A 27372-nucleotide genomic window follows, 5' to 3' on the forward strand; every position below is an offset into this window, starting at 1 on the left:
GTGGATAGGGAATAAGCTGATTTTGCCTGATACCTCTTTAAATACAGCCCTGATATTCCTTATTCACGCTTATTACCTTCTATTTGCCTGGACCACTAAATTACTGGCCTTGGTAAATCTGTTTCCAAGTCTGTTCAGACTATATGGGATGTAGTTGGTTGTTTCCTTCTTTTCATGTAACGTGACATCCATCACATGTAGCTACACAACTTAAACAACAACAAAACTCTGCTTCCTCCAACTCCTTTTTTAATAAACTTAAGAACACATTTATCCGCCCCCCTCCCCCACCCCGTCCAGGGCCTAGAGGCCCAATTTAAAAACCAAAATAAAAGAACAAAACCAAATAAGCAATAAATGAAAACGGAACTTGAATTGGTTTGTCCAGAGGCTACGAGTCATAGTCTTCCTCCTCGTCGCAGCCAGCGGGAAGCGATGGAGCTGGCATAGAGGGCAAAGCAGCGGGTGTCGAGGGTATGACCGGTACTGACTGAAAATGTAAGAAGGATGGAGCTGGAGGAGTACTGCAAGAGAAAACAGAAATAAAATATATCAATCAAGGAAAGTGGGGTAAAGAGAAAACACCGGGGACCACCCAGATGACTTGAGGTTCGGGCAACATAAAAGTGATGACAGGTTCCCTTTAAGCCTTGTAACGGCTCCTGAGATCCCACCAGGGTGTCACAGCGGCTCATCATCATACCATGTAAATTACCTTTGAAATGAGGCTTGTGATTGAATATTTGCAGCGGGGGCAGGACACATTTCTTCTTCGCCTTCTGTCTCTGTGCCTTCAGAATCATCCTGGTAATAGTAAATCAAACACGTCATGCGACCAGAACGTCAGCTTTACATGCAGCGTTTTTATAGGTTTGTGGCACTTCATTTATTTTAATCAGTGTTTTCACAATTTTTACATGTAAGCGTCTATAGGGAGAAACTGAACGGTCTACAGGCACCGATTTACTAACACTAGCTAATATATGGAAAAAAATACACTATACAGGCTGAAAATACACCAGGATTATTACAGTGGCTCAGGTTGTTTGATACATCTGCCAAGTTTAAAGGGGTATTACTATTAAGAAAAAAGAAAAAAGTTCATGTATTTAGTGTTTTTAGCTGTAAAAATTCTCTGCCGCTAAGTCCCCTAACAATGGATTGGGAAGGGAAATGCCCACAGAAAACTGTTCCTGCTCTGGACAGTTCCTGACATGGACAGAGGTGGCAGCAGAGAGCAATGGATCAGACTGGAGAGGATATACCACTTCCTGCAGGACATACAGCAGCTGAAAAGTACTGGTAGACATGCCGGAGTATTCCTTGAAAATCAAGAAGGGGGGGGGGGGGAATTGCGAACAAAAAGCATCTACTCACCTCTTGCTCAGAATCTGTTTCCGATTGCTTCTTGTCCTTTCCTTTCATCGCTGTACCTCCATTTTTTCGACTGTTTCCTGGTTTTCGACCCCTTAGAAAATTATATAAATAATAGTATATAAACTCAATGTGTACAGTTCTGAGTTAACATAAGTGCAAAACACACTTTTCCTCTCATTGCCTTCTAGAAGCCATAATATTTTTATTTCTCCAGTCATATGGGTTTTTCTTTTCTGGGATAAGTTCTTCAGAACATAAAAATAATAATAATAATTAAAAAAAAAAAGTAAACATATTGGACTATTTACCTCCGTGACACCCTCTCCCCTTCTGTGTGATTGTCTTCGTTCTCTCCCTGCATATCTGGGACAGTGGCAACAAGATCCTTTAAGAAGTCGAATTGCTGCTCGAGCTCTATACACTGTTTCCTGTGAAGGGGAATAGGGATATGGTGAGTAAATCACAATTCACAATAAGGACAAACACTTTACAAATAGATATCTATAGAATCTTCTATACAGGACTCTGGACACTCTACAATAATGAGCAGCACCAGCTGAATCCTAGTAACTTGCAATTTCTTAGAAAAACCCTCAAACATTTCTTGAAGGATCAAAACGTCACAAGAACTAAGACAGTAGTGGAAACCGGGTGCCAAGAGAACAGAATCGGTAGGGGATCAGGGGAGGTGACTACACTTTATTTTCACTGCAGCAAATGAATAAAAATACCTTCTTGGTCAGAAAACTCTTAAGAGTATGTTGACACTATGCAGATATTCTTATAGACAGTACAAGTGCAGAGGCCAAGAAGGTCTCTAAGTGCCAGGGCAACTGAACGGCACCTCAAGAATCTATTGTAGAGGTCCCAATCAGATAACTCAACAGTGTGACACCTGTCAGTTCATTTGCTATTGATCACGACATGTAGAGGGTTAAACTGTTAGGATCAGACTGAAGTTAAAGGGGTTATCCAGCGCTACAAAAACACGGCCACTTTTCCCCCTCTCTTGTCTCCAGTTCAGGTGCAGTTTGCAATTAAGCTCCATTTACTTTAATGGAACTCAGTTTAAAACCCCTCCCAAACTGGAGACAAGAGAAGGGGGGGGGGGGGGGGGGGGAGTGGCCATGTTTTTGTAGCGCTGGATAACCCCTTTAACTGCTGATCTGCTAAGTGTTAAAGGGGTTATCCAGCGCTACAAAAACATGGCCATTTTTCCCCCTACTGTTGTCTCCAGTTTGGGTGCAGATTTTGAAGCTCAGTTTCATTGAAGTAAATGGAGCTTAATTGCAAACCGCACCTGAACTGGAGACAACAGTAGGGGGAAAAGTGGCCATGTTTTTGTAGCGCTGGATAACACTTTTAACATGCCCCTGATGCAGGAATGGGGAACCTTCGGCCCTCCAGCTGTTGCAAAACTACAATTCCCATCATGCCTGGATAGCCAAAGCTAAAATTGTGGTTTTGCATCAGCTGGAGGGATGAGGGTTCCCCATCCCTGCCCTTATAGGTCAGACTCACTAGACTCCCACCAATCAGAGGATGAGGCTATAGTGATCCTGGACACACCACATGACAATAGGCGGCTGGTACTGCCACTCAATCCCTTCCTGGCGATCTGCCAGGAAACCACTTGAAAAACCAGCTTTACATAATAACCAACCAAAAAATAAAAGAACACCACTCACAGATGTGAAGTAGTCATGGTCTTGGCTCCTCGAGATTGTGTCACCTGGCAGGCTTTCTTCAGCAGTGACTCGAGGAACAGCTCAAGTGCCCGGGCTGTCAGAAGGTCAAGGCGTTTAAGAATGCGGAAATACAGTAATGGGGTCCGTCAACTATCTGGTGCAGGTCAGACGGAAAGAAGCAGCACAGATCCACATCCAAATAGTACCAGGACACTAATAGGAGTGAACACCGATCGATCAAAAGTTTTTGCTAATAAGAGAGCCACTTTAAAGGGGTTGTTCACCACAAAAAGGTTTGCTTTCAAATCAACTGGTGCCAGAAAGAGCCAAAAATTGGTAATTTACTTCTATAAAAAAATCTTGTATCTTCCAGTACTTATCAGCTGCTGTATGCCCTGCAGGAAGTGGTGCATTCTCTCCAGTGTGACACAGTGCTCTCTGCTGCCACTTCTGTCCATGTCAGGAACTGTCCAGAGCAGAAGCAAATCCCCCATAGAAAACCTCTCCTGCTCTCCAGACTGAAAAGAACACACCACTTCCTGCAGGACATACAGCAGCTGATAAGTTTTTTTTTGTGAAGTACCCCTTTAAATGGTGTACACATAGTGAAATGGATGGCCATGTATATACTTTAAGGATACAAATTATGACAGGAACAGCTGCAGCAACTTTGCCAATTTCTTCATCAGTCTGCATTATCTTCTTGATCCTTGCCTGTATAAAAAAAAAAAAAAACATTAAATATAAGTAAAAAGCAGTTGAAGTCTTCATATAAGTAGACGTCATGTCATGCAGCAAATAGTGGTGAGTGTACATCTGTAGTAGCATGGTAAGTTCTATACGGCTTTTATCACCAGTAACCCCCCCCCCCCCCTTCCCCAGAACTAGTGGGTGGAGACTGGCTAGTACAATGTATCCCATACGCTGTAGATTAGGCTGAATTCCTGGCCACAGTGTACACAGAAACATGATGTACATTAACAAGAAGTAGGGCTCATGGACACAACAGAGGACAGTTTTCATTAAAGGGGAATTCCGAGTAAGAAAAACTTTTCTATTAAGAGTACATTAAAAGTTATATAGATGTGTCTATACAATGTATTACCGTATCTGTGCGATTCTGCCACACTGGTAGCTGATAGAAATCCAGAAAGTGAAAAAATATGGCCTCTGTGCGGATCCACATTGTCTCCTGCTCCCTCTGCTCTCCCACCTTGGGAGACAAATCTTCCATGCCTCTGTCTCACATTGTGTGTGTTTGCTGAGCACAGGCTGATGATGCAGACAGGGGGCAGGGTGTGATTTCACAGGAGGCGCGGCTGGATCCCCCAATCCCCTGAGTGAGGGTGCGTTTACACAGAGATTTTTGTGACAGATTTCTGAAGCCAAAGCCATGAATGAATTGCAAAAGTATAAATCTCAGTCTTTCCTTTATAAACTGTTCACTGGTTATAGTCTGTCTAACTAAATCTGTCTGTGTAAACGCACCATAAGGCTGCCTTCACACATACCGACTCGCAGCAGAAAATTCAATGGGAGTTTCTGCTACGAGCCGAGGTCCTGGAAGGCCCCTATCACTACATACAAGCAGTGGTCTGAAAGACCGCTGCGTGTATGTAATGCAGCCACCCCCTTAACCCCTTCGGCTCCCGAACCGCTGTCTCCATACATTACCTGGCTCTGGCTGCACAGGGTCCCGCTCTGCCGCCCAGCCAATCAGTGGCTACGGATGGGAAACACACCGATTGGCTGGGCAGGACCCTGTGCAGCCAGAGCCAGGTAATGTATGGAGACAGCGGTGCAGGCCGGTCTGAAGGGGTTAAGGGGGCGGCTGCATTACATACACGCAGCGGTCTTTCAGACCACTGCTTGTATGTAGTGATAGGGGCCTTCCAGGAACTCGGCTCGTAGCAGAAACTCGCAGTTAGTTTTCTGCTGCGAGTCGGTATGTGTGAAGGCACCCTAATTCACCATCTCTGACCGGCCAGAAGCAGGTGTTGCACTGATTTCTCTGATTGTGCAGAAGTGTGCAGTAAAATTAGGGCTGTGTTCACACATGTTGCAGTGTCATTGCAGTACTGCAGCGTATTCACAAAAATGATGCAGTAACACAAGTAAATGATGCTAAACAGCAGAGAGGATCAGGGCCTTATTGTGGGGCTCAACTTCAAAGATAAAAGATGCTTGATCATAATATGTGCGTGGAAATGAAAAGAAAAAAAAAATTCAAAAAGTTCTTTACTTTATTCCAATATCAGCGTTACAGGTAGAGAATACAGCGTGCTGTGTGGTGTTACAGGTAGAGAATACAGTGTGCTGTGTGGTGTTACAGGTAGAGAATACAGTGCTGTGTGGTGTTACAGGTAGAGAATACAGCGTGCTGTGTGGTGTTACAGGTAGAGAATACAGCGTGCTGTGTGGTGATACAGGTAGAGAATACAGGGTGCTGTGTGGTGTTACAGGTAGAGAATACAGCGTGCTGTGTGGTGTTACAGGTAGAGAGTACAGTGCGCTGTGTGATGTTACTGGTAGAGAATACAGTGTGCTGTGTGGTGTTACAGGTAGAGAATACAGGGTGCTGTGTGGTGTTACAGGTAGAGAGTACAGTGCGCTGTGTGGTGTTACTGATAGAGAATACAGTGTGCTGTGTGGTGTTACAGGTAGAGAATACAGCGCTGTGTGGTGTTACAGGTAGAGAATACAGGGTGCTGTGTGGTGTTACAGGTAGAGAGTACAGTGCGCTGTGTGATGTTACTGGTAGAGAATACAGTGTGCTGTGTGGTGTTACAGGTAGAGAATACAGCGCTGTGTGGTGTTACAGGTAGAGAATACAGAGTGCTGTGTGGTGTTACAGGTAGAGAATACAGTGTGCTGTGTGGTGTTACAGGTAGAGAATACAGCGTGCTGTGTGGTGTTACAGGTAGAGAATACAGCGTACTGTGTGGTGTTACAGCAGGCATGTCCAAACTTTTTTCGAAGAGTGCCAAATTTGATGAAGTGAACATGTGCGAGGGCCGACCATTTTACATGCTACATGCTATATGCTTTATAACACAGGCAGATAATAGCAAGCTGGATACCTGGGGGGGCCGTAAAAGTTCGGAACGCGGGCCGCAAATGGCCCTCCGGACGGACTTTGGACATGCCTGTGTTACAGGTAGAGAATACAGTGCTGTGTGTGGTGTTACAGGTAGAGAATACAGTGTGCTGTGTGGTGTTACAGGTAGAGAATACAGCGTGCTGTGTGGTGTTACAGGTAGAGAATACAGCGTGCTGTGTGGTGTTACAGGTAGAGAATACAGTGCTGTGTGTGGTGTTACAGGTAGAGAATACAGTGTGCTGTGTGGTGTTACAGGTAGAGAATACAGTGTGCTGTGTGGTGTTACAGGTAGAGAATACAGCGTGCTGTGTGGTGTTACAGGTAGAGAATACAGAGTGCTGTGTGGTGTTACAGGTAGAGAATACAGTGTGCTGTGTGGTGTTACAGGTAGAGAATACAGTGTGCTGTGTGGTGTTACAGGTAGAGAATACAGCATGCTGTGTGGTGTTACAGGTAGAGAATACAGTGTGCTGTGTGGGTGGGACAACAATGAAATCATAAATTACTGCAAATAATACAGTAACACAATGAAATTGCAATGTGTGAACACAGCCTGGATGTTCTGCAATAGATCTGGGCGGGGACTGGGCAGGATGGAGGACTGTGATGAACAGCTGAGGGAAAGCAATGCATTCTGGAACCTGTAGTACTGTGTACAACTGATAAACCAGGAAATACAAAAACACAAAACAAAACCCCCCAAAACAAATGGATTTTTGATAGTTTCAAAAATGGAATAGACAGGTAAGTAATGTTTTATGCTTCTACAGAAGTTTCATTTTTTTTTTACCTCTACCTGGAGTTCCCCTTTAAAAGCAGAAAGACCACTAGAAAGGCCTATTTAACTTTTGTGAAATTTGCAGATAGTCACCCAAAAAGTACAAAGTCTATAACAGGGTAACCTGGAGGTGCAGAAAGAAAGTAAGAAAACCATTGGATCTATAACACCTGAGCGGCCAAAGTGATTTAGACAAAAGATCAACATTTTTGGGACTCCTTAGGCGGCTTTCACACACACTGGATTTTCAGCGGATTTCACGATACAAATTCGCAGCCAAATACGCTGCGGATCCATTGCCAGTTCTTTCCTATGAGAATACATACATGTCAGTCCCGCTGCGAGTAAGTTAACCCCCCGTCAGCCGGAGCATACATCACCTACTCCCCGCTACGGCTTGCTTCGAGGGTTCCCGCTGTCTGCTCGTCCTGCTCAGTACGCTGCCCAGCCGCAGCCACTGATTGGCTGAGCAGGACATGCTGCCGAGAACCCCCGAAACAAGCCGGAGCGGGGAGAAGGTGATGTATGCTCCGGCTGCCGGGGGGTTAACTTACTCGCAGCGGGACTGACATGTATGTATTCTCATAGGAAAGAACTGGCAATGGATCCGCAGCGGATTTGGCTGCGAATTTGTATCGTGAAATCAGCTGTGGATACAGTGTGTGAAAGAGTTAAAAAATTCCTGGGGAATTTAGTTTTTAGTTTTCTCTCGTGCCATTTGCAAAGCCACGATACTCAAGAAAAAAAAAAAAAAAGTTTTTTTTTAATCTGGTGTCCGAAAGTTATACAGATTTGTAAATTACTTCTATTAAACAAAGAATCTCAAGTCCTTATCAGCTGCTGTATGCTCTGCAGGAAATGGTGTATTCTTTCCAGTCTGACACAGTGCTCTCTGCTGCCTCCTCTGTCCATGTCAGGAACTGTCCAGAACAGGAGAGGTTTTCTATGGGGATCTGTCTTGGCCAGAGATGTCAGCAGAGAGCACTGTGTCAGACTGAAAATAAAACATCATTTCCTGCAGGACATACAGCAACTGATAAGTATGGGAAGACTTGAGATTTGTTTAATAGAAGTAAATTACAAATCTATATAACTTTCTGATATCAGTTGATTTGAAAAAAAAAAAAAAAAAAGATTTTCGCTGGACAACCCCTTTAATAACAAATCTCTGGCACATGCTGGGACCAGTTGATTAAAAAGAAAAAAACATTTTGGGGAACTACCCCTTAAATATAAACCATTTTATGCTCCCACCCAGTCAGACTTCTCCTTTAAAGCCACTGTACCACCAGGCCCAGGCTGAAGCACTGGAGGCGGCTGGCCCACCCTTAGTGGGAGGAAACCCTAGCCCCTCTATGATAGGGTTCCATTGATCCTAATGGAGTCACGTCATGGAGGGGCTGGGGTTTCTTCCCACTAAGGGTGGGTGGGTCGGCCGCCTCCAGTGCTTCAGCCTGGGCCTGGTGGTACAGCCACTTTAAATCCCCATCTTCCCATGTAAACGTAATGTAATACGCTGACATATACTGTGGCGCACCGCATCATCTCAGATGTGATGACTATGGCCTCTGCCACTCATCTACCAGCACCAGGCTACTGGGTATATAGCAGCGGGAAGGGGCGTAATACTCACCAGGTTGGGGTGGGGGGCGCTGCAGTACGCCATAGTATATGTCAGCATTCCTTTCATGCCTGATGCCAGAGAATACCTACGTTCACACTTACCGGATCCGCAGCGTATTCTCTGCGGATCCGCAGCAGATTTCATTTAAGTAACTGAACACAGCATCAAATCTGCTGCGGATCCTGTAGGTGTGAACGCACCCTTAGGGTGCGTTCACACCTACAGGATCCGCAGCAGATTTGATGCTGTGTTCAGTTATTCAAGAGAAAACTGCTGCGGATCCGCAGCAGAAAATCAGCTGCAGATCTGGTAAGTGTGAATGTAACCTAAGGGTGCGTTCACACCTACAGGATCCGCAGCAGATTTGATGGTGCAGATTTGATGCTGTGTTCAGTTATTTAAGAGAAATCTGCTGCGGATCTGAAAATCAGCTGCGGATCCAGTAAGTGTGAATGTACCCTAATGGTAGGTTCACACTTACCGGATTTGCAGCAGATTTCATTTAAATAACTGAACACAGCATCAAATCTGCTGCGGATCCTGTAGGTGTGAACGCACCCTAAGGGGTATTCCCATCTCCATTATAGATGGATAGGCTGCTTACTGAGGGTCCGACATCCAGGACCCCCACTGACCCAGAGAACAGGGATGCAATGGGTTGAGGGGCTCCCATAGAACAGATATCAGATTGAGGATTACAAACTGAAATGCCCCTTTAAGTAGTAAAAGGCTGTGTTCACATATTGCGGTTTTACTGCAGTGCTGTTGTAGAGAGTCCAGCAATGTGTGTGAACACAGCCTGAGGAGCTAGACACATAGAGGAGGCCACAACAGAACATCAAGGGTATGTTCACAGCTGCACCAAAACAAACCGCAGCGTGTGAACAGATCACCTAAACCGCAGCGATGAGACGTCTGCAGACAACGGCAAAAGCCGCGACCAATCCAGTGCGGCAATGGCCATAGAAGATGGAGGAGGAACCGCAGCCACAACACCTCCACATCACCGACACCGCCACACAGATAACAATGGACCCGTGAGGAGCAGCTCTCCGGGCGAGCGGTACCGAGAAAACGCACGGATAAACGCAGCTAGTGACCAGGATGCACTGCACACACCCACCGGCGGGAAACGGGCATTGTACTTCTTCTTCTTGCTCGGCATCGTCGCCTGCACGGACACGACACCCGCGGGGACAGCGAAAGGCGAGAACAATTCCCAGGATCACAACCGCTGAGGAGACTGTCACCCTCTGTCCGCCAACAGCTGGTTAATAAAGTTCATTCTGTTGTTAAAAAAAAAAACACTTCCTGGTGCACAGCCGTGGGTTGTTTGTCAACGAGATGTTTGACAATAAAGTTGTGTGGGGAAAAAAAAAAGGTCGCTCACGGCCGTGAACCCAATATATTTCCCGCAACGCTTTAAAGACGAGTAAATCTTTCAATAAGTCTTTACGCCCTGAGGCGTAATAGTTTTTTTAATTTGTTATTTGATGTGTTCATTGTTAATAAAGTTTTGAAATAACGCGACCACTTAAGCCCCGCCCCCCAGAGTCTCTTCAAACATGGCTGACGTCGTCTAGGCAACTAGGCCTAGAAGAGATAGTTTAATGTTGAAGACTGGTGATAACGGCTTCTTGTCACTAGTAAGACTTCGACTTACTTGTATCCTTCCGCGCACCTATGTGTTACTGATGTTATTGATGTGACTGGCGGGGCGGCGGAGGGATCTAGCTGACTGGGAGGGTGTAGGAGTGAGACTGCATGTATATATATATAGATTAAATTTTTTTTTTTTTTTTTACTTTATTTTGAATACAGACGGGCTGCTGATACAAAGACATGCAAGTCAGCAGCAGTTTACATTTGTGTAAGAGGAATAGTGGTCATGTGACTAAGACCAGGTACTGCAGTCATGTGACTCCTATACCACGTACTGCAGTCATGTGACTATAAGACCAGGTACTGCAGTCATGTGACTCCTATGCTGCATATTGTGACTAAAATTGCATAGCAATGGTGACCGCTCATGTGTGGTCAACTGAGCCAGATGGTCTAACATCAGTGGACCCACAAGAGACCCCCATTGACTTTAATGGGGTCTTTCGGGTTTCCAGTTGGTGTTTCCAGACAAAATACATTCATGGGGCCAGCTCATTCATTTAATTAGAAAATGTGCGGGCCACTAGTGAAGATTTATATGTCCACAAAGACTGAACGCCGTGTGATTCATGGCCAATTATCACCGGGGAGTGTTCTGCCCGTGTAAAAGGACCTTAAAGGGGAAGTCCCTTTTTTTTTTCAAGTGTTGGGGAAGATAAAACAAATAACATGCTCTTACCTCCCCCGATCCAGCGCAGGTGGCCGCATACTAACACTCCAGTCCCCGGCCGCTTCTTGGTCGTGATGCATGAGGCCCGTTCAGCCAATCAGTGGCCAAGGCGGGACCCCACTACGGTCACTGACTGGCTGAGCGGACCTCACGTGTCACGACCCGGGTCCCTGCTCAGACCAGGAAGCGGCTGGTGACCCAAGCGCTGGTATGCGGCCAACTGCGCTGGAGCGGGGGGAGGTAAGAGCATGTTTTTTATTTTATCCTCCCTAGCACTTGCAAATAAAAAATGGGTCTGGCCGGACTTATGCTTTAAAGGGTTTGTAAAGGACTAGATAAACCATACCTTCTATCTTCCAGAAACAGCACCACTCTTCTCAGTTGCAGCTCTTTTCCATTTAAAGGGGTTGTTCACCAAAAAATGTTTTCTTTCAAATCAACTGGTGCCATAAAGTGCCAGAGATTTGTAATTCACTTCTATTAAAAAATCTTAAGTCTTCCAGTACTTATCAGCTGCTGTGTGTCCTGCAGGAAGTGGTGTTTTCTTTCCAATCTGACACAGTGCTTTCTGTTGCCACCTCTGTCCATGTCAGGAACTGTCCAGAGCAGCAGCAAATCCCCATAGAAAACCTCTCCTGCTCTCCAGACTGGAAATAATACAACTTCCTGTTGGGCATACAGCTAATTTTTTAATAGAAGTAAATTACAAATCTTTGGCACTTTATGGCAGCAGTTGATTTGAAAGAAAATGTTTTTTTGGTGTACAACCCCTTTAAATGGAATTGAGCAGAGTTGTAATACCACACACAACCTAAAGACAGGGTGGCGGTGCTGTTTTTACATGCCGCCATGTTTTTCTAGTTCTGGATAACCTCTTTATTATTGGATAGTTCACATCTGATTGTGGAATACATTGGCAAACCAGCGAGATGTGAGGGTGCGTTTACACAGATAGATTTATCTGACAGCATTTTGAAGCCAAAGCCAGGAATGGATTTGAAAAGAGGAGAAATCTCAGTCTTTCTTTATGACCTGTTCCCTGTATATTGTCTGGTCCTGGCTTTAGCTTCAAAGATCTGTCAGATAAATATCTCTGTGTAAACGTACCATTAGGGTCCATTTACACAGAAAGATTACCAGACAGATTATCTGCCAAAGATTTGAAGCCAAAGCCAGAAACAGACTATGAACAGAGATCAGGTCATAAAGGAAAGACTGAGATTTTTCCTCTTTTCAATTCCATACCTGGCTTTGGCTTCAAATCTTTGGCAGATAATCTGTCAGATAATCTTTCTGTGTAAATGGACCCTTACACTGATGCCTTCCTGACTTCAATGGACTGAACTAAAGGTCCATTTACACAGAAAGATTATCTGACAGATTATCTGCCAAAGATTTGAAGCCAAAGCCAGAAACGGACTATAAACAGAGATCAGGTCATAAAGGAAAGCCTAAGATTTTTCCTTTTTTTAAATTCATTCCTGGCTTTGGCTTCAAATCTTTGACAGATAATGTTTTAGATAATCTTTCTGTGTAAATGGACCCTTAGATGAGTGCATCTCATCATTTCGGTAACTAAAGAAGTTGTATGCAGCCCTAGGGAGTCTGGGAAAACATGGATACAATCATAGGCTATTTGCTGTATCCATGTTTTCCTGGACTCCCTAGGACTGCATCCAACTTCTTCTGCCTCCTGTAGTAAGGTGAGTGATTGTAGCGTCTCCCATGACACAGCTCTAAAATCCTATCACCTGTACAGTGTACGCCGTATACTGCACAAATTACTACAGCCTGTAGTTTTAGACTGTGAAGTGCAGGAAGCGCACCATGCAGGGGAAGAGACATGTAGAGGAGACCGGCTCACTTAGAACACCAACCCATCTGGCATTTGCCAGAATTGCCAGATGGGCAGTCTGCCCTTACTAAAAGAAAAAGGTCCTTGAGGATAAAAAAAAAGTAATGTTAGTATGCATGGAGTAGTTTTATTATATAATTGTTTGTCTATCTTTGCAGCTGTGTAAAAATGACGAGTTGTGAGGAGAGTGAACGTGGATCCAAAGGAGCAGAAGACCATGCTGCCGAATCCATGGCCGCTGATATGGACCCCTGGATAATCTTCGATGCTCGGAAGACTCCACGTGCAGAGTTTCACGACTGGTTAGAAACGTACCGTCCTTCCAGGGTCCCTCGTTTTGGAGACCCTGAAGAAGGATCTGAACCGGTGGGGTGGATAGCAGTGTATGGCCCAGGCTACTGCCCAGAGAGCGAAGGAGGTAAGGACCTTCAAGATGCCTGGGAAAAGCTCCAGAGCACAGGACGCAAAGTGAATTATGAACTTGTTCGCGAGTTAGCGCTCAATTACAGAGTGACGTCGGGAAAGTGGCTCATGCACTTAGACACTGGATTCAAAGTTGACCATGCCTGGCGTGGAATAGCCACTGCGGTGGTAGAAGGCCGACTTAACGTAGCCAAAGTGAGCCCTCACCATCCCGAAAGTAAGCATGTTATATGTGTATACACCCAAGACTTCACAGACGAAGAGAGTATCATGCAGACAGATGCCGTCATCCGGAGTTCCGGGGTCAAATGTTTGCTGTCCTACAAGCCAGACGTGTACACCTATCTAGGCATCTACAGAAACAATCACTGGCAGATATGTCCCACCATCTACGAAAGCCGATACGACCTGGAGTGCATCCCCCGCCGATCCCGGGTCACCAACAAGGTCACCAACATAGAAGTGACTTAAAGAAGTCAAAGTTTTTCCAAAATAAGCTACAACTGCATATAATTTATAGCACTGTAAAACGCTTCGCCTTTCATTGGACCATCTCAGTAGTATCGTACTTGTAATCTCGTGTGAATATTCTCACTCCCCTTTTGTGACTCCGCGTTCACTATAAATGCGTGTGAACATTACATCTGTGTGTGTGTGCGCTGTTGTTTGTTTATTTGTAGTCTTTGTGGCTCTCATTTTTATTTCACACACAAAGACTAGTAAGCACAAACCTGTAAGTTGGATATAATTGGTCTTAACTTCTTAACCCCTTCGGGACCAGGCTAATTTTCGTTTTTGCGTTTTCGTTTTTTTCCCTCCTTGTGCTTAAAAGGCCATAACACTTGTATTTTTACACCTACAGACCCACATGACCCCTTATTTTTTGCGTCACTAATTGTACTTTGCAATGACAAGCTGAATTTCTGCATAAAGTACACTACGAAACCAGAAAAAAATTCAAAGTGTGGTGAAATTGAAAAAAAAAACGCATTTCTTTTATTTGGGGGGAATATGTTTTTACGCCATTCGCCCTGGGGTAAAACTGGCTTGTTATGCATGTTCCTCAAGTTGTTACGATTACAACGATATGTAACATGTATAACTTTTCTTGTATCTGATGGCCTGTAAAAAATTCAAACCATTGTTAACAAATATACGTTCCTTAAAATTGCTCTATTCCCAGGCTTATAGCGCTTTTATCCTTTGGTCTATGGGGCTGTGTGAGGTGTCATTTTTTGCGCCATGATGTTTACTTTTTATCGATACCTTGATTGCGCATATACGACTTTTTGATCGCTTTTTATTAAATTTTTTCTGGATTTGATGCAACAAAAAATGCGCAATTTTGCACTTTGGGATTTTTTGGCGCTTACGCCGTTTACCATGCGAGATCAGGAATGTGATTAATTAATAGTTCGGGCGATTACGCACGCGGCGATAGCAAACATGTTTATTTATTTATTTATTTGTTTACTTTTATTTATAACCTGGGAAAAGGGGGGTGATTCAGACTTTTATTAGGGGAGGGGGCTTTTTACTAATAACGATACTTTTTTTATACACATATACTAGAAGCCCCCCTGGGGGACTTCTAATATATATACTTTGATCTCTCATTTAGATCTTTGCTGTATAGATATACAATGAGATCGGCACTCGTTTGCTTTCGGCTGCTGCAGCCGAATACAAACGAGTGCCGAGCCGGGGACGGCGCCATCTTGGACAAGTCCTCGGCCAGCAGCAGACAGGGAGATCGCTCCTCCGGGACAACGTCCTGGAGGAGCGATCTCCGCCAATAGACACCAGGGAAGTGCTGCAGCCGGTAATTGGATGCAGCTGTCATGTTTGACAGCTGCATCTGATTACTGTATTAGCGGGCACGGTCCCGGGCTACAAGCGGCACCCGGGACCGCTGCGGTTCAGAGCGGGGTCGCCACGCGGCCCCGTTCTGAACGCCCGCACCCGCGCGAGGACGTACAGTTACGTCCTCGTGCGGGAAAGGGTTAAGGACCGGGCCAATTGTCACTTTTGCGTTTTCGTTTTTTCCTCCTCGCCTTCTAAGGCCCATAACTCTTTTATTTTTCCACCTACAGGGCCTTGTTTTTTTCAGGAGCAGGTGTACTTTGTAATGGCGTCTTTAAATCTGCCAAAAATGAATGAAGGAGCGCTCAAAATATCATTTAATGTAGTGAATTTGGGTCAAAAAATGTGATTGCGCAAATTTTGGGAGGCTTCCATGTTTACGTAATGCACTTTACGGTAAAACTGACATTTTTTCTATAATCTATAGGTCGGTCTGAACACAGCGATAGGCAGGTTTACTAGGTTTTCTAATGTTTTACTATTTTTATTAGCAGTAAAACTTTTTTTTTTTTTGCAAACAGGTGTATTTAAAATGGACTATTTTTTCACCTACAGCGTCGTATGGGGTGTTTTTCTAGATCACACGTATTGATCGATTTTTATACATTTTTAATGTAATTTTAAAAAAGCAATCTCTGTTTTTTACCGCTTTTTGTTCACGCCGTTAACCGTATGGGAATAATATTTTTATTTTAATCGGACAATTACACACGCTACGGTATATTATATGTTATTATAAGATTTTCACTTTTATTGGGGGAGCGGCTATGGGACATTTTTTAAAACTTTTATTTATTTATTTTTTACACTTTTATAGTCCCCTTAGAGGACTTTACATTTATACATTTGATTGCTCACACGCATTGATTGCGGCAGCCCGCCATTGAGGGTGAGGGCCTGGCTTCAGATAGCTGCTGGTCCTCACCCGCTATGGGGCGAGCTCAGCTTGTAAGCCATCCTCATAGCCCGATTCCCCGGCAGGGCGTACATTTACGCCAAGGCCCAGGCTGTGGGGGCGTAAATGTACACCCCATGTCATTAAGGGGTTGTCCAGGCTTAGAAAAACATGGCAGTTTTCTTCCCGAAACGGCACCACTCTTCAGTTTGGATTTTGCAGTTCATTTCCATTGACGTGAATGGATCTAAATTGTGTAATACCACACGCAACCCGAGGACCAGTATGGCGCTGTTTTGTAATCCTGGGTAACCCCTTTAAATTATAAATTGCCTCCATGCTGTACATTGATAGCGAATAGCTGGTTACTAGAATCGATTTACATGCATCCACACACTATTTTAGAATCTAGTTCTTCAAAGCATACCCATTCATTGTTTGGTTTACCAGGGGGCAGAGCTAGGGTTGGGTTTTTTGCAAGTAGTACACACACAATTTTTTCCTTTTTTTTTTAATGAACAACCTTTTTAAGGAAAGTGCACAGCGTTTATTCGGACAGAAAAAAACAACTTATTTATCTTGGTGTACCTTCTATTTATTTCAAGCCCTATTGGTTATTTCTCACCCTGTCTTCCAATGCTTTAGCTTTAACAGCTTCATAATCCCCTAATTTTTTGTTTCCAATTTGGGCATTTCTAATACAGATGTGGAGGTATGGCATCTCTTACACAGCACCACCCAGCGTGAACCTTGACCCAACACTTTGATGGTCGTCTGACAAGTATGCTAGGTCTGTTTTATCAGACCTGACCTGGTGGTAGGGTCTAAAAAGTCAAGATTCTAGTCTAGAAGTACCCTCCCACCATACTGTGGTTAGTACCTACCTTTTGAGGAGCACATTAGTGAAAGTGACTCTGTACCCACAATCTGACCCCCCAAACCGCTTGTACCTTTGGATAGCTGCTTTTAATCCAAGATCTGTCCTGGGGTCCGTTCGGCAGGTGATGCAGTTATTGTCCTAAAAAACAACTTCCAAACTGGTGTGGCCTACATGGTGTATGCATTAGGCTGGCACAACCTCTGTTCCTCCTCATCATAAGGAATGCTCCAGGCAGATTGTCTCCTATTCATCAGCTGTGTCAGCCCGGCACATGGGCTGGATTGTTAAAGGACAACTCCGGCAAAATTTTTTTTGGCTTATTTAACACACATTACAGTTATATAACTTTGTAATGTGGTTAAATACCCGGTCTGGCCCCCTTCCCCCACTTTCCGACCCCCCACCCCGGAAGTTAAAGAATGTATACATTACCTATTACGGTCGTCACAGTCCTCTTCTCTGGTGTCGGGTGACGTCAGAGCTGGGGGGGGCGGTTCGGGTCTTCTTCCTCTTCGGCGTCTTCATTGAGAGTGAATGGGAGAGAAAAGGCTGCTGGTGCACATGCGCACCAGCAGCCTTTTCATTGGCTGGAGCGCATCACATGGCTTCCAGCTTGCTCAGCCCTGATTGGCTGAGCTTGCTGGAAGCCATGTGATGCGCTCCAGCCAATAAAGGCTGACTGTGCGCAAGCGCACTGGCAGCCTTTTCTCTCTCATGGACCCGGAAGCAAGAGACATCGCTGGACGGCAGAGGCAGGTGACGGTGAGGCGATCGTCACCGGAGGGATGGTGAGTATGGTGTCTGTGGGTTTTTTTTTTTTTTTTGGGGGGGGGGGGGGGGGGGGGGGGTCCCGCCGGAGTTGTCCTTTAAGGCACCTGTGCAGTTTTCATTGCAGAGGAATAGGAAAAATCCTGCGAGTGGCATTCCTAATGATGAAGAGGGTGGGGAGGAGAGACGGAGGGGTGGTGCACAGATATTCTAAGCCCCGGCCGTTGGACACAGGGCTACAAGTTTAAAAGTTGTTTTTTAGGACAATAACTGCATCACCTGCCGAACGGACCCCAGGACAGATCTTGGATTAAAAGCAGCTATCCGAAGGAACAAACGGTTTGGGAGGGACAGATTGTGGGTACAGAGTCGCTTTAAATGCAGCCAGGGCCGGCCTTTAGGAAGGAGGCACAAGCAGTGTTCCCTTTAAGCTGCGCAGCTTAAAGGAAAGCCCCTCTCAGCCCTTGATGTCTTGGCGAAAGCTCCAACCTGTGGTAGAAGTCCAGTGTAAGCAAAGCCTAAAAGTGTGTGGTTTTTCCTTCAGTCTGATTAGAGGACTTCATCTTATTTTATAAGGGTACGTGCACACTGGGGAATGGTAACAGATAACCCATCGCACATTCCGCAACTCGCACCCGCCGGTGGACACGTCTCCGCCTGTATCATAGACTCCATTCTATACCCTTTGTGTAAAGAATAAACGTGTTCATTCCTTGGGCGGACATCGGAATCCACCTGTGCATAGAATGGAGTCTATAGCACAGGCGGAAATACAGAATCCATGGCAGGTTTTCCGCCCCGATTCTGTAATATGCACCCTAACACATCAAGAGACAAAGCCGACCTGGGGCCTTTATTAGTTCTTCAGCTGCCATGACAAGCCATTGGTATCCTGTACTTGTGTTGCTGGCACACATATGGGCATCCATGTCAAGGGCTTGCGCTGTCCAAGCATGATGGAGAGGCACGAGTTTGACCCCAGTAATCTATGGAATTGTCTTGGTCACGTACACAGCCGCACACTTTTCTGCCCACTATTTCTACTCTGAAAATTCCGCATAAATTACAACTTTTGGGTTTGTTTTTTTTGGGGGTTTTTTAAACATAAATTTATAAACTACTGTGAAGTCATAAAAAAGCCAAAGTAATACATGTATAAAAACAAACACAGAATATTGCTTTTATGTGAATGCAGACAAAAAAAAAAAAAAAAAAAAGGTTAAAAAGACATTCAGTAGCAGCAGATGCACCATTATCAATGTCTACAACCCCATGTTGTGCTAACAAACGCTTCATCATCCCTTTCGTTGGCAAGATCTTCTTAGCAGCTTATAGACACTTTGCATAAAAATATAATAAACTTATTTTGCAAACTCCCAACGTCATTGAAAGTTACGATCAAGTATAGAAAGTAGATCCCCTGTAGTAGATTACAAAGAAAAATGAAAAAAACAAACTGTGTAAACGTTTAACCGTCCCCCATCAGGTTCTCCATAGGAACTCAACGGCTTTATAGATCTCTTTCACCGAGAACGCCGATACTTTACTTCTGGGTCCACGTCTGATGTAAAAAAATAGAGCAATATGGAAAAAATTTACATCCAAAAATATATGCTATCTGGTGGCGACAAAATACCTAGTCCTAAAAATGTTAATCGATATGTAAGTTGGGTCGGATACTGGGATGGGTACAGTACAGCTTCCAAAAAGTAAGAATTTTTTTCATCATATAAAGATGGCTGGCGCAAACTCTTCATCCTTTTAACATTCATAAGAAAGTTTTACCAACCATGTTAGCTTTTTTTGCTTTTTTTTTTTTTTTAACCAGTGGATGTGATATGTTCACCAAAAATAGACACGATCTTTGAGTTTCGGTCAAGTCATTGTGGCCAATGGAGTTCAGAGACAGTTGTTTACGGTCATAAACAAAGAGAACGATGGTATGTGGATCCTTTGTCCAGTAAATAGCAGATGGGAATGTCCCCGTACAGGACGGGATCAGTCATGGGGTATAGCAGCAAGAAGAACAAGAACACGCCCAGGATATAGAAAAAGAGAATGGTGGAACGTTGCGGGTGTTCCAACGCTGTAAATATGGCTGGGAATCCAATGTAATTACAGAAGGAATGGCACAGGACAGGCCCGATGAAGTGTCCTGGAAAACAAACCATACACGCCAGTCATTCCTGGATAAAGTCTTTGCAAAGATCAGGTGAAAAGGAAAACTGAAAATTAAAACATTTCAACACACGGTTATTAAGGTCAAAACAGCGGACGTTTCACAGAACAGCCGCTGTCTGAGTTATTCAACCCGGCCGGCACTGCAGTCCCGGCCAGGTGAACATTACATCATTTTAATTGGAACGCGGGCACATTCGATGTGGCCGCACTCCAATTAGCCATAAGAAACAATGTAAAGTGCATCCAGAGCCGCACTTTACTTTGTCTGCGCTACAGTGTATACACTCCGGACAGGATTCTATAGGGGTTATTGCGATCAGCTGCTGTGATTAAACAATGGCCATTGTTGCAAACTTGCAACGACAGCCATTGTTTACTACAAAAAAAAAAAAAAAACATCGTGTGAATGTGGCCTAAATCTGGATTATATGACGACTTAAAAAAAAAAAAAATAAAAAAAAAACACTTGACATATCAAAAATTTGGACCAGCGAAAGTCTGGGTCTAAGCCCTTTCACTTTTCACTGTCTATGCAACAGAAGCCAGGCTTCAATAGGAAGTCTATGGGTCATCAGAGTTGGGAGAGACCTCGCACTTTCCCCACTCCTCCTAGCAATCAGTGTTAGGGTGCGTTTACACTGAGAGATTTATCTGACAGATCTTTGAAGCCAAAGCCAGGAACAGACTATTAACAGAGACCAGGTAGTAAAGGAAAGACTGAGATTTCTCCGCTTTTCAAATCCGTTTCTGGCTTCAAACATCTGTCAGATAAATCTCTCTGTGTAAATGCACCAAGTTTAAACACCAAGACCCCAATCAATCAAAACTTTTGACTTATAAAAACTTTAAAAAAAAAGTTTGATAATAAAAATAATTGAGCATTGGGATTATGTTCTACATACTTGTCTCACATTTTAGACGGTGTCCTGGTGTCATATCCAGAAAGTAAGTAGATGAATATAGTACCTGCTTGTTTTTATTGCTTGTTCATTATTTGATTTTTTTTTTTGGACTTACTATGGTGTAAGAAATAATTGTTCCAATAGATCTTAATTAAAAATTTTGCTCGGTTTCTCTTCCTCGGCCTGTATGTTTCCACATATAGTTCAGGCTGCTCTCCATCAGAAAATGTCAGTATACTCTTATCAGTAGAGCTAAAGCCAGATCAGTCCGGCAGCACCTTTGATGGATTCTCTATGAATGGGACAGAGCGCTTTGCACTATATGTGCCAACACATCAGCTGTAGAAGAGAAAGTAAGCTAAATTTTTTATTGGGAAATCCACTGGGAAAACGTTTTCACACCATACAAGGGACACTGAATTTATACTACTACTACCACTACCACTACTACTACTACTACTTAAATCCCAGCACCAGGTAGGGGTTAAACACTCCATCACACTTATACCTTCAGCTAGGGAGTCAAACAATTCAACAACGTGCCCCTGCCTAGTGTGAATGGTGTTCTAGGAGAGCTGACCAAATTTGTTGTTATTTTTTTTGTGCTCCAGTCAAACAATTCACCTTTTTTCTGTAGGCAAATGACCAAGAGAAAGCAGCGGGCAGCCATAGGGGATGGAAGCGCTGGACGCTAGAGATGATCAGCCGCATACTGTGGGCCCATGCTGCTCATTTGCTTATATGGAAAACCACTGTTTGCTCAGGTTACTATCAGAAGTTCAAAAAAGTAAAGATATGTCTATACAGAGCATTTTAAACACCATAAATGAGTTAAACATGGTCACTTCCAGTAATAGCGCCTCTCCTGTCCTCAGTTTGGTTTGGCAACTCACTTATATTAAAGTGAATGGAGCCAATTGTAATACTACACACAACCTAAGGACTGGGGTGGTGCTGTTTGCGCAATATATACATTCATTGACCAAAAAATAAATAAAATAATGCACCAAGAATGAAATAATGAGCTATGGTGATTATAATATTAGAGAGAAATGAGAAGTTTAATGGAAGGACTTCCACGCCCTCTTGTGGTAAAACTACATATCTGCATGGTATAATATTTTTACACCGATATTTTTATCCATAATGCATTAGGATTCCATATTTTTTGTGATACAGCAAAGGTTTGAGGACGTTGTTTCAGGACGTCACGGATGTTTCATCTGTAAAGATCAGGTATCTGCAAAAATTACGGACACTCCCCTTGACTTCTATGGGAGGATTCATGCTGCAATTTGGGTCTGTACTAGTTTTAGTAATTATTGCGGACAGTGCGTTCTGGGGTGGGTTGCAATTAAGCTCCATTCACTTCAATGGAACGGAGTTACAAAACCTGCACTCAAACTGGAGACAAGAGTCTCCAAGTGCTGTCTCTGGGAGAAAGTGGCCATGTTTTTTGTAGTGCTGGATAACCCATTGGACAAACCATCACTGATACCCCGGCATAAATCTCACCACCTGGAATGTACACATTATATGCAAATACTGATGGTCCGTATGAAAAATTTGGGGCGGCATAAACTGGAAGGTCTTGGATACACATTTCAAGTAAATATAAAATTTATAAATTGATTGTCTAAAAGGCTCAGTTCACACTTTGCATTTGCAAATCCCGTAAAAAAAATAAAAAATAAAAAAACATCAAAATGCAAAGTACGAGCTGAGCCAAAGTCTATACACAGATTGGATCAATGTGAATGTTTCTCACCTGTTCTTATGAAGATAAATGCTGTGTATGCTCCAAAGACTGCAGTGTATGAAAACTGAAAAGCTATAAGAAAACAATAACATTGCCTCAATTGTGCAAATGAAGCAATAAAGAGGATCAACAGAACATAGGCGAAACAAGGCCAAGGTGAGGGGAAAAGAAAGAAACATAAAAAGGGATCAAGAGTCTTGGTGATAGGATGAGAATCCAATGTTACATACCGGCAGAGAGAAATATACTCAGAACCGTCCCCTGCCGAAACCTCAGCTGCTCAATGACATGATGAAAATGAGCTAGAAAACAAACAGATGTTATTATAGACACAAAGAATAAGACAGACAAATAGCTATTTATGAACTGAGCCAAGAAGGGTATTATACAAGGTTTTAAGAGATATATGTGTGTATGTAGGCCTGTAGGATGTTACAGTTAGAGCTGCTGCTGAGGCTGCTTAGGAATGCTTGGCTTAGGGCGGGACACTGGTGCAGTCACTGACTGGGGGCGGGACACTGGTGCAGTCACTGACTGGGGGCGGGACACTGGTGCAGTCACTGACTGGGGGCGGGACACTGGTGCAGTCACTGACTGGGGGCGGGACACTGGTGCAGTCACTGACTGGGGGCGGGACACTGGTGCAGTCACTGACTGGGGGCGGGACACTGGTGCAGTCACTGACTGGGGGCGGGACACTGGTGCAGTCACTGACTGGGGGCGGGACACTGGTGCAGTCACTGACTGGGGGCGGGACACTGGTGCAGTCACTGACTGGGGGCGGGACACTGGTGCAGTCACTGACTGGGGGCGGGACACTGGTGCAGTCACTGACTGGGGGCGGGACACTGGTGCAGTCACTGACTGGGGGCGGGACACTGGTGCAGTCACTGACTGGGGGCGGGACACTGGTGCAGTCACTGACTGGGGGCGGGACACTGGTGCAGTCACTGACTGGGGGCGGGACACTGGTGCAGTCACTGACTGGGGGCGGGACACTGGTGCAGTCACTGACTGGGGGCGGGACACTGGTGCAGTCACTGACTGGGGGCGGGACACTGGTGCAGTCACTGACTGGGGGCGGGACACAAGTGGCTCTCTGCTGTAGCAGTAGCAAATCCCCAAAGAAAACCTCTCCTGCGCTGGACAGTTCCTGACATGGACAGAGGTGACAGCAGAGAGCACTGTGTCCGACTGGAAAGAATACACCATTTCCAGCAGGATATACAGCAGCTGATAAGTACTGGAAGACTTTATATTTTTTTAAATAGAAGTAATTTATAAATCTGTATAACATCACCGAGGTACAAAGCTGCAGATGCCAGGTCTTAAATGGTTAGCTCACCAAAAATGTTTTCTTTCAAATCACCTGGTCTGAGCAAGTGCCATAGATTTGTAATTGGCTTCTATTAAAAAAGCTCAAGTCTTCCAGTACTTATCGGCTGTATGTCACTGTATGTCCTGCAGGAAGAGGTGTATTCTTTCCAGTCTGACACAGTGCTCTCTCCATGTCAGGAATTGTCCAGAGCAGGAGCAAATCTGCATAGAAAACCTCTCCTGCTTTCAAGACTGCAAACAAAACACCACTTCCTGCAGGACATACAGCAGCTGATAAGTACTGGAAGACAAAGATTTTTTTTCATAGAAGTAAAATTACAAATCTCTGGCACTTTCTGACATCAGTTAGGAGAAAATATATATATTTTTTTTGTGAACAACCCCTTTAACTCCCCCTTTGACTATATGGCGATTATATGGTGAACTTCCCCTTTAAGTCATGGAAAGAGGAAACTAATGCTGCCTTTGTTTACTGCAACAGCCATTTAGAGAACCATAAACCCACTCTCTTTATACAGCTTTAGAGTTGGAGAAGCAGTGCCTCCTCCTTGCCCAGTACAATTGACATACAGGGCTCAGCTTCTAGGAAGCCAAGCTCTGTCATGCATAAATGTTAGACAGAGCTCGGCTTCCCCTGTCTAACAATTATGCGTGACAGGGCAGGGAGCAGGTGTGCTGCAGCAGCTCAATTAGGGAGAGAAGGAAGGAGGAAGAGACAAGTACAAGGAAAAACCCAATGCCGTGTCTGCAGCTCTGACCTCATGGGTCGACAGATTCCTTTAAATAGCGCTATACTTACCAATGCCAAAAAACAGAGGGCACGTAAAAATAGCTGTCCCTGGACTAGTACACGGTACCAGCATAGGTAACATGCAGGCTCTAAAGACCAACTCCTCTGTGAGAGGGGCAATCACCTGGTTACGAAGCCATCGCATGTCAGTGACACAAAGCATCCAAAAACGGGGATCTGCCGGATGGAAGGAAAAAGAGACTGAGTGCACACGTACCAGGAACAGCTCACACACAGCCAGAGGTGACAGCCAAGGAGACGTATGCAGGACGTGCACTCACCTAACGCAACTTTTACTCCATCGAGAAGAGTCCATGGACAGTCCACAGAGAGCTGCACAAGAGGGCCCAGGAATAAAACCTACAAAGAGAAAGTGCTATGAAAAGAAGGTGGAGGTGAAGCAGGAAGCTATAGAGGGCAATGGAGGTGGGGGCCTACCATGGTGAGCAGCAGCGGTAACACTGTGGCTGTCAGGATCCCATCCAGGCGGAAACCCATGAGGGAAAGTATGGCCGCATCTGTCTACATACAAGAAAGCAGCAAAACTTTACATCAGTAACATCTACATAAAGACCCGAGCTACATGGGAGACAGAGAGGAGGAGGAGGAGACACAGAGGAGGATGAGGAGGAGGATGAGGAGGAGGAGGGGGAGACACAGGGGAGGAGGAGGAGGAGGGGGAGACACAGGGGAGGAGGAGGAGGAGGGGGAGACACAGGGGAGGAGGAGGAGGAGGGGGAGACACAGGGGAGGAGGGGGAGACACAGGGGAGGAGGAGGAGGAGGAGGAGGAGGGGGAGACACAGGGGAGGAGGAGGAGGAGGGGGAGACACAGGGGAGGAGGAGGAGGAGGAGGAGGAGGAGACACAGGGGAGGAGGAGGAGGAGGAGGAGGAGGAGACACAGGGGAGGAGGAGGAGGAGGAGGAGGAGGAGACACAGGGGAGGAGGAGGAGGAGGAGGAGGAGGAGACACAGGGGAGGAGGAGGAGGAGGAGGAGGAGGAGACACAGGGGAGGAGGAGGAGGAGGAGGAGGGGGAGACACAGGGGAGGAGGAGGAGGAGGAGGAGGAGGAGACACAGGGGAGGAGGAGGAGGAGGAGGAGGAGGAGACACAGGGGAGGAGGAGGAGGAGGAGGAGGAGGAGACACAGGGGAGGAGGAGGAGGAGGAGGAGGAGGAGACACAGGGGAGGAGGAGGAGGAGGAGGAGGAGGAGACACAGGGGAGGAGGAGGAGGAGGAGGAGGAGACACAGGGGAGGAGGAGGAGGAGGAGGAGGAGGAGGAGGAGGAGGAGGAGGAGGAGGAGGAGGAGGAGGGGGAGGAGGAGGGGGAGACACAGGGGAGGAGGAGAAGGGGGAGACACAGGGGAGGAGGAGGAGGAGGGGGAGGAGGAGGAGGGGGAGGAGGAGGGGGAGGAGGAGGAGGGGGAGGGGGAGGGGGAGGAGGAGGAGGGGGAGGGGGAGGGGGAGGGGGAGGGGGGGAGGGGGAGGGGGAGGGGGGGGGAGGGGGAGGGGGAGGGGGGGGGAGGGGGAGGGGGAGGGGGGGGGGAGGGGGAGGGGGAGGAGGGGGAGGGGGAGAGGACAGTGCAGACAGCAGAGGTAGTGACCGAGTATGCACTATATCTATATATCTAGAGAGAGAGATACAAACACACAAACATCACTCATACCCATACATTATACAGCCATACGCTGCATATCCCCCGGGTGTATACAGCCATACGCTGCATATCCCCCGGGTGTATACAGCCATACGCTGCATATCCCCCGGGTGTATACAGCCATACGCTGCATATCCCCCGGGTGTATACAGCCATATCCTGTATCCCCCGGGTGTATACAGCTATATACTGTATCCCCCGGGTGTATACAGCCATATACTGTATCCCCCGGGTGTACACAGCCATATACTGTATCCCCCAGGTGTACACAGCCATATACTGTATCCCCCAGGTGTACACAGCCATATACTGTATCCCCCAGGTGTATACAGCCATATCCTGTATCCCCCGGGTGTATACAGCCATATACTGTATCCCCCAGGTGTATACCTTGATGCCTGTCAGCTCCCTCCACAGCCATATATAGAGCGGGGACAGCGAGGATACGATGAGGACGCTGGTGAACCTCCTCTTGATGACTGCCGGGTGATCCCTGAGGAAGTAGAGCACACAGGTCAGTGACAGGCGGCGGCGGGCACAGCTCTCCCTCCTCCTCCCCCGGTGCAGCTCACCTGGACAGCTCGCTCTTCCACACGTACAGGCTGCCCACGTAGGAGCAGGCCAGGGCCAAGCAGCAGAGCACGGACACCGCGCACAGCCCCGAGGCTGACCCCGCTCCCGGAGCCTCAGACATGGCAGTTGATGGATGTTACCGGGTTTCTGCAGGACCTTTGGTGACGTCATGACCATGTGACCGGTCACGTGGCGCGGGAGGCGGGATACGGTCTCCACACAATAAGCAGTTGATAAAACGGATAATTGTATACAATGCCCGGGATGTATGGACGGAGCGGGGGACGTGGGGGCAGGGGCTGTGTGTGTGTATATGTGCAGTGTGTATAGCAGAGCTGTGTGTGTATATGTGCAGTGTGTATAGCAGAGCTGTGTGTGTATATGTGCAGTGTGTATAGCAGTGCTGTGTGTGTATATGTGCAGTGTGTATAGCAGAGCTGTGTGTGTATATGTGCAGTGTGTATAGCAGTGCTGTGTGTGTATATGTGCAGTGTGTATAGTAGAGCTGTGTGTGTATAGCAGAGCTGTGTGTGTATATGTGCAGTGTGTATAGTAGAGCTGTGTGTGTATAGCAGTGCTGTGTGTGTA

At 45.7% G+C, this 27372-nt stretch overlaps 3 protein-coding genes across 5 annotated transcripts; 1 reads left to right on the plus strand and 2 right to left on the minus strand.

Annotated features, from left to right (window-relative positions):
* Positions 1 to 264: 264 nt before the first annotated feature.
* DRAP1 (DR1 associated protein 1) lies at positions 265 to 9849 on the minus strand. Its single transcript, XM_069968171.1, has 7 exons — positions 9691 to 9849; positions 3707 to 3779; positions 3066 to 3159; positions 1686 to 1805; positions 1378 to 1468; positions 716 to 804; positions 265 to 524 (listed from the first exon to the last, which is right to left on the minus strand). The coding sequence occupies exons 1-7, from the start codon at positions 9730 to 9732 to the stop codon at positions 392 to 394; spliced, it is 642 nt and encodes a 213-aa protein (XP_069824272.1). The 5' UTR covers positions 9733 to 9849; the 3' UTR covers positions 265 to 391.
* Positions 9850 to 9982: 133 nt separating this feature from the next.
* On the plus strand, positions 9983 to 13818 carry C4H11orf68 (chromosome 4 C11orf68 homolog). Of its 2 annotated transcripts, none has more exons than XM_069968170.1 (2): positions 9983 to 9999; positions 12913 to 13818. In XM_069968170.1, the coding sequence occupies exon 2, from the start codon at positions 12923 to 12925 to the stop codon at positions 13646 to 13648; it is 726 nt and encodes a 241-aa protein (XP_069824271.1). In that variant the 5' UTR covers positions 9983 to 9999; positions 12913 to 12922; the 3' UTR covers positions 13649 to 13818. The 2 variants fall into 2 exon arrangements, with proteins under 2 accessions (XP_069824271.1, XP_069824270.1); XM_069968169.1 differs by lacking the exon at positions 9983 to 9999 and adding an exon at positions 10089 to 10213.
* Positions 13819 to 18787: 4969 nt separating this feature from the next.
* RCE1 (Ras converting CAAX endopeptidase 1) lies at positions 18788 to 27219 on the minus strand. 2 transcript variants are annotated; one of them, XM_069968172.1, is made up of 8 exons: positions 26784 to 27219; positions 26602 to 26704; positions 24992 to 25075; positions 24835 to 24913; positions 24563 to 24730; positions 22656 to 22727; positions 22435 to 22497; positions 18788 to 19738 (listed from the first exon to the last, which is right to left on the minus strand). In XM_069968172.1, exons 1-8 carry the CDS (start codon positions 26903 to 26905, stop codon positions 19503 to 19505), a joined length of 927 nt encoding a protein of 308 aa, XP_069824273.1. In that variant the 5' UTR covers positions 26906 to 27219; the 3' UTR covers positions 18788 to 19502. The 2 variants fall into 2 exon arrangements, with proteins under 2 accessions (XP_069824273.1, XP_069824274.1); XM_069968173.1 differs by lacking the exon at positions 22435 to 22497.
* Positions 27220 to 27372: the final 153 nt, after the last annotated feature.

The sequence above is a fragment of the Dendropsophus ebraccatus genome, chromosome 4, assembly GCF_027789765.1.
Source record: "Dendropsophus ebraccatus isolate aDenEbr1 chromosome 4, aDenEbr1.pat, whole genome shotgun sequence".
NCBI lineage: Eukaryota > Metazoa > Chordata > Amphibia > Anura > Hylidae > Dendropsophus > Dendropsophus ebraccatus.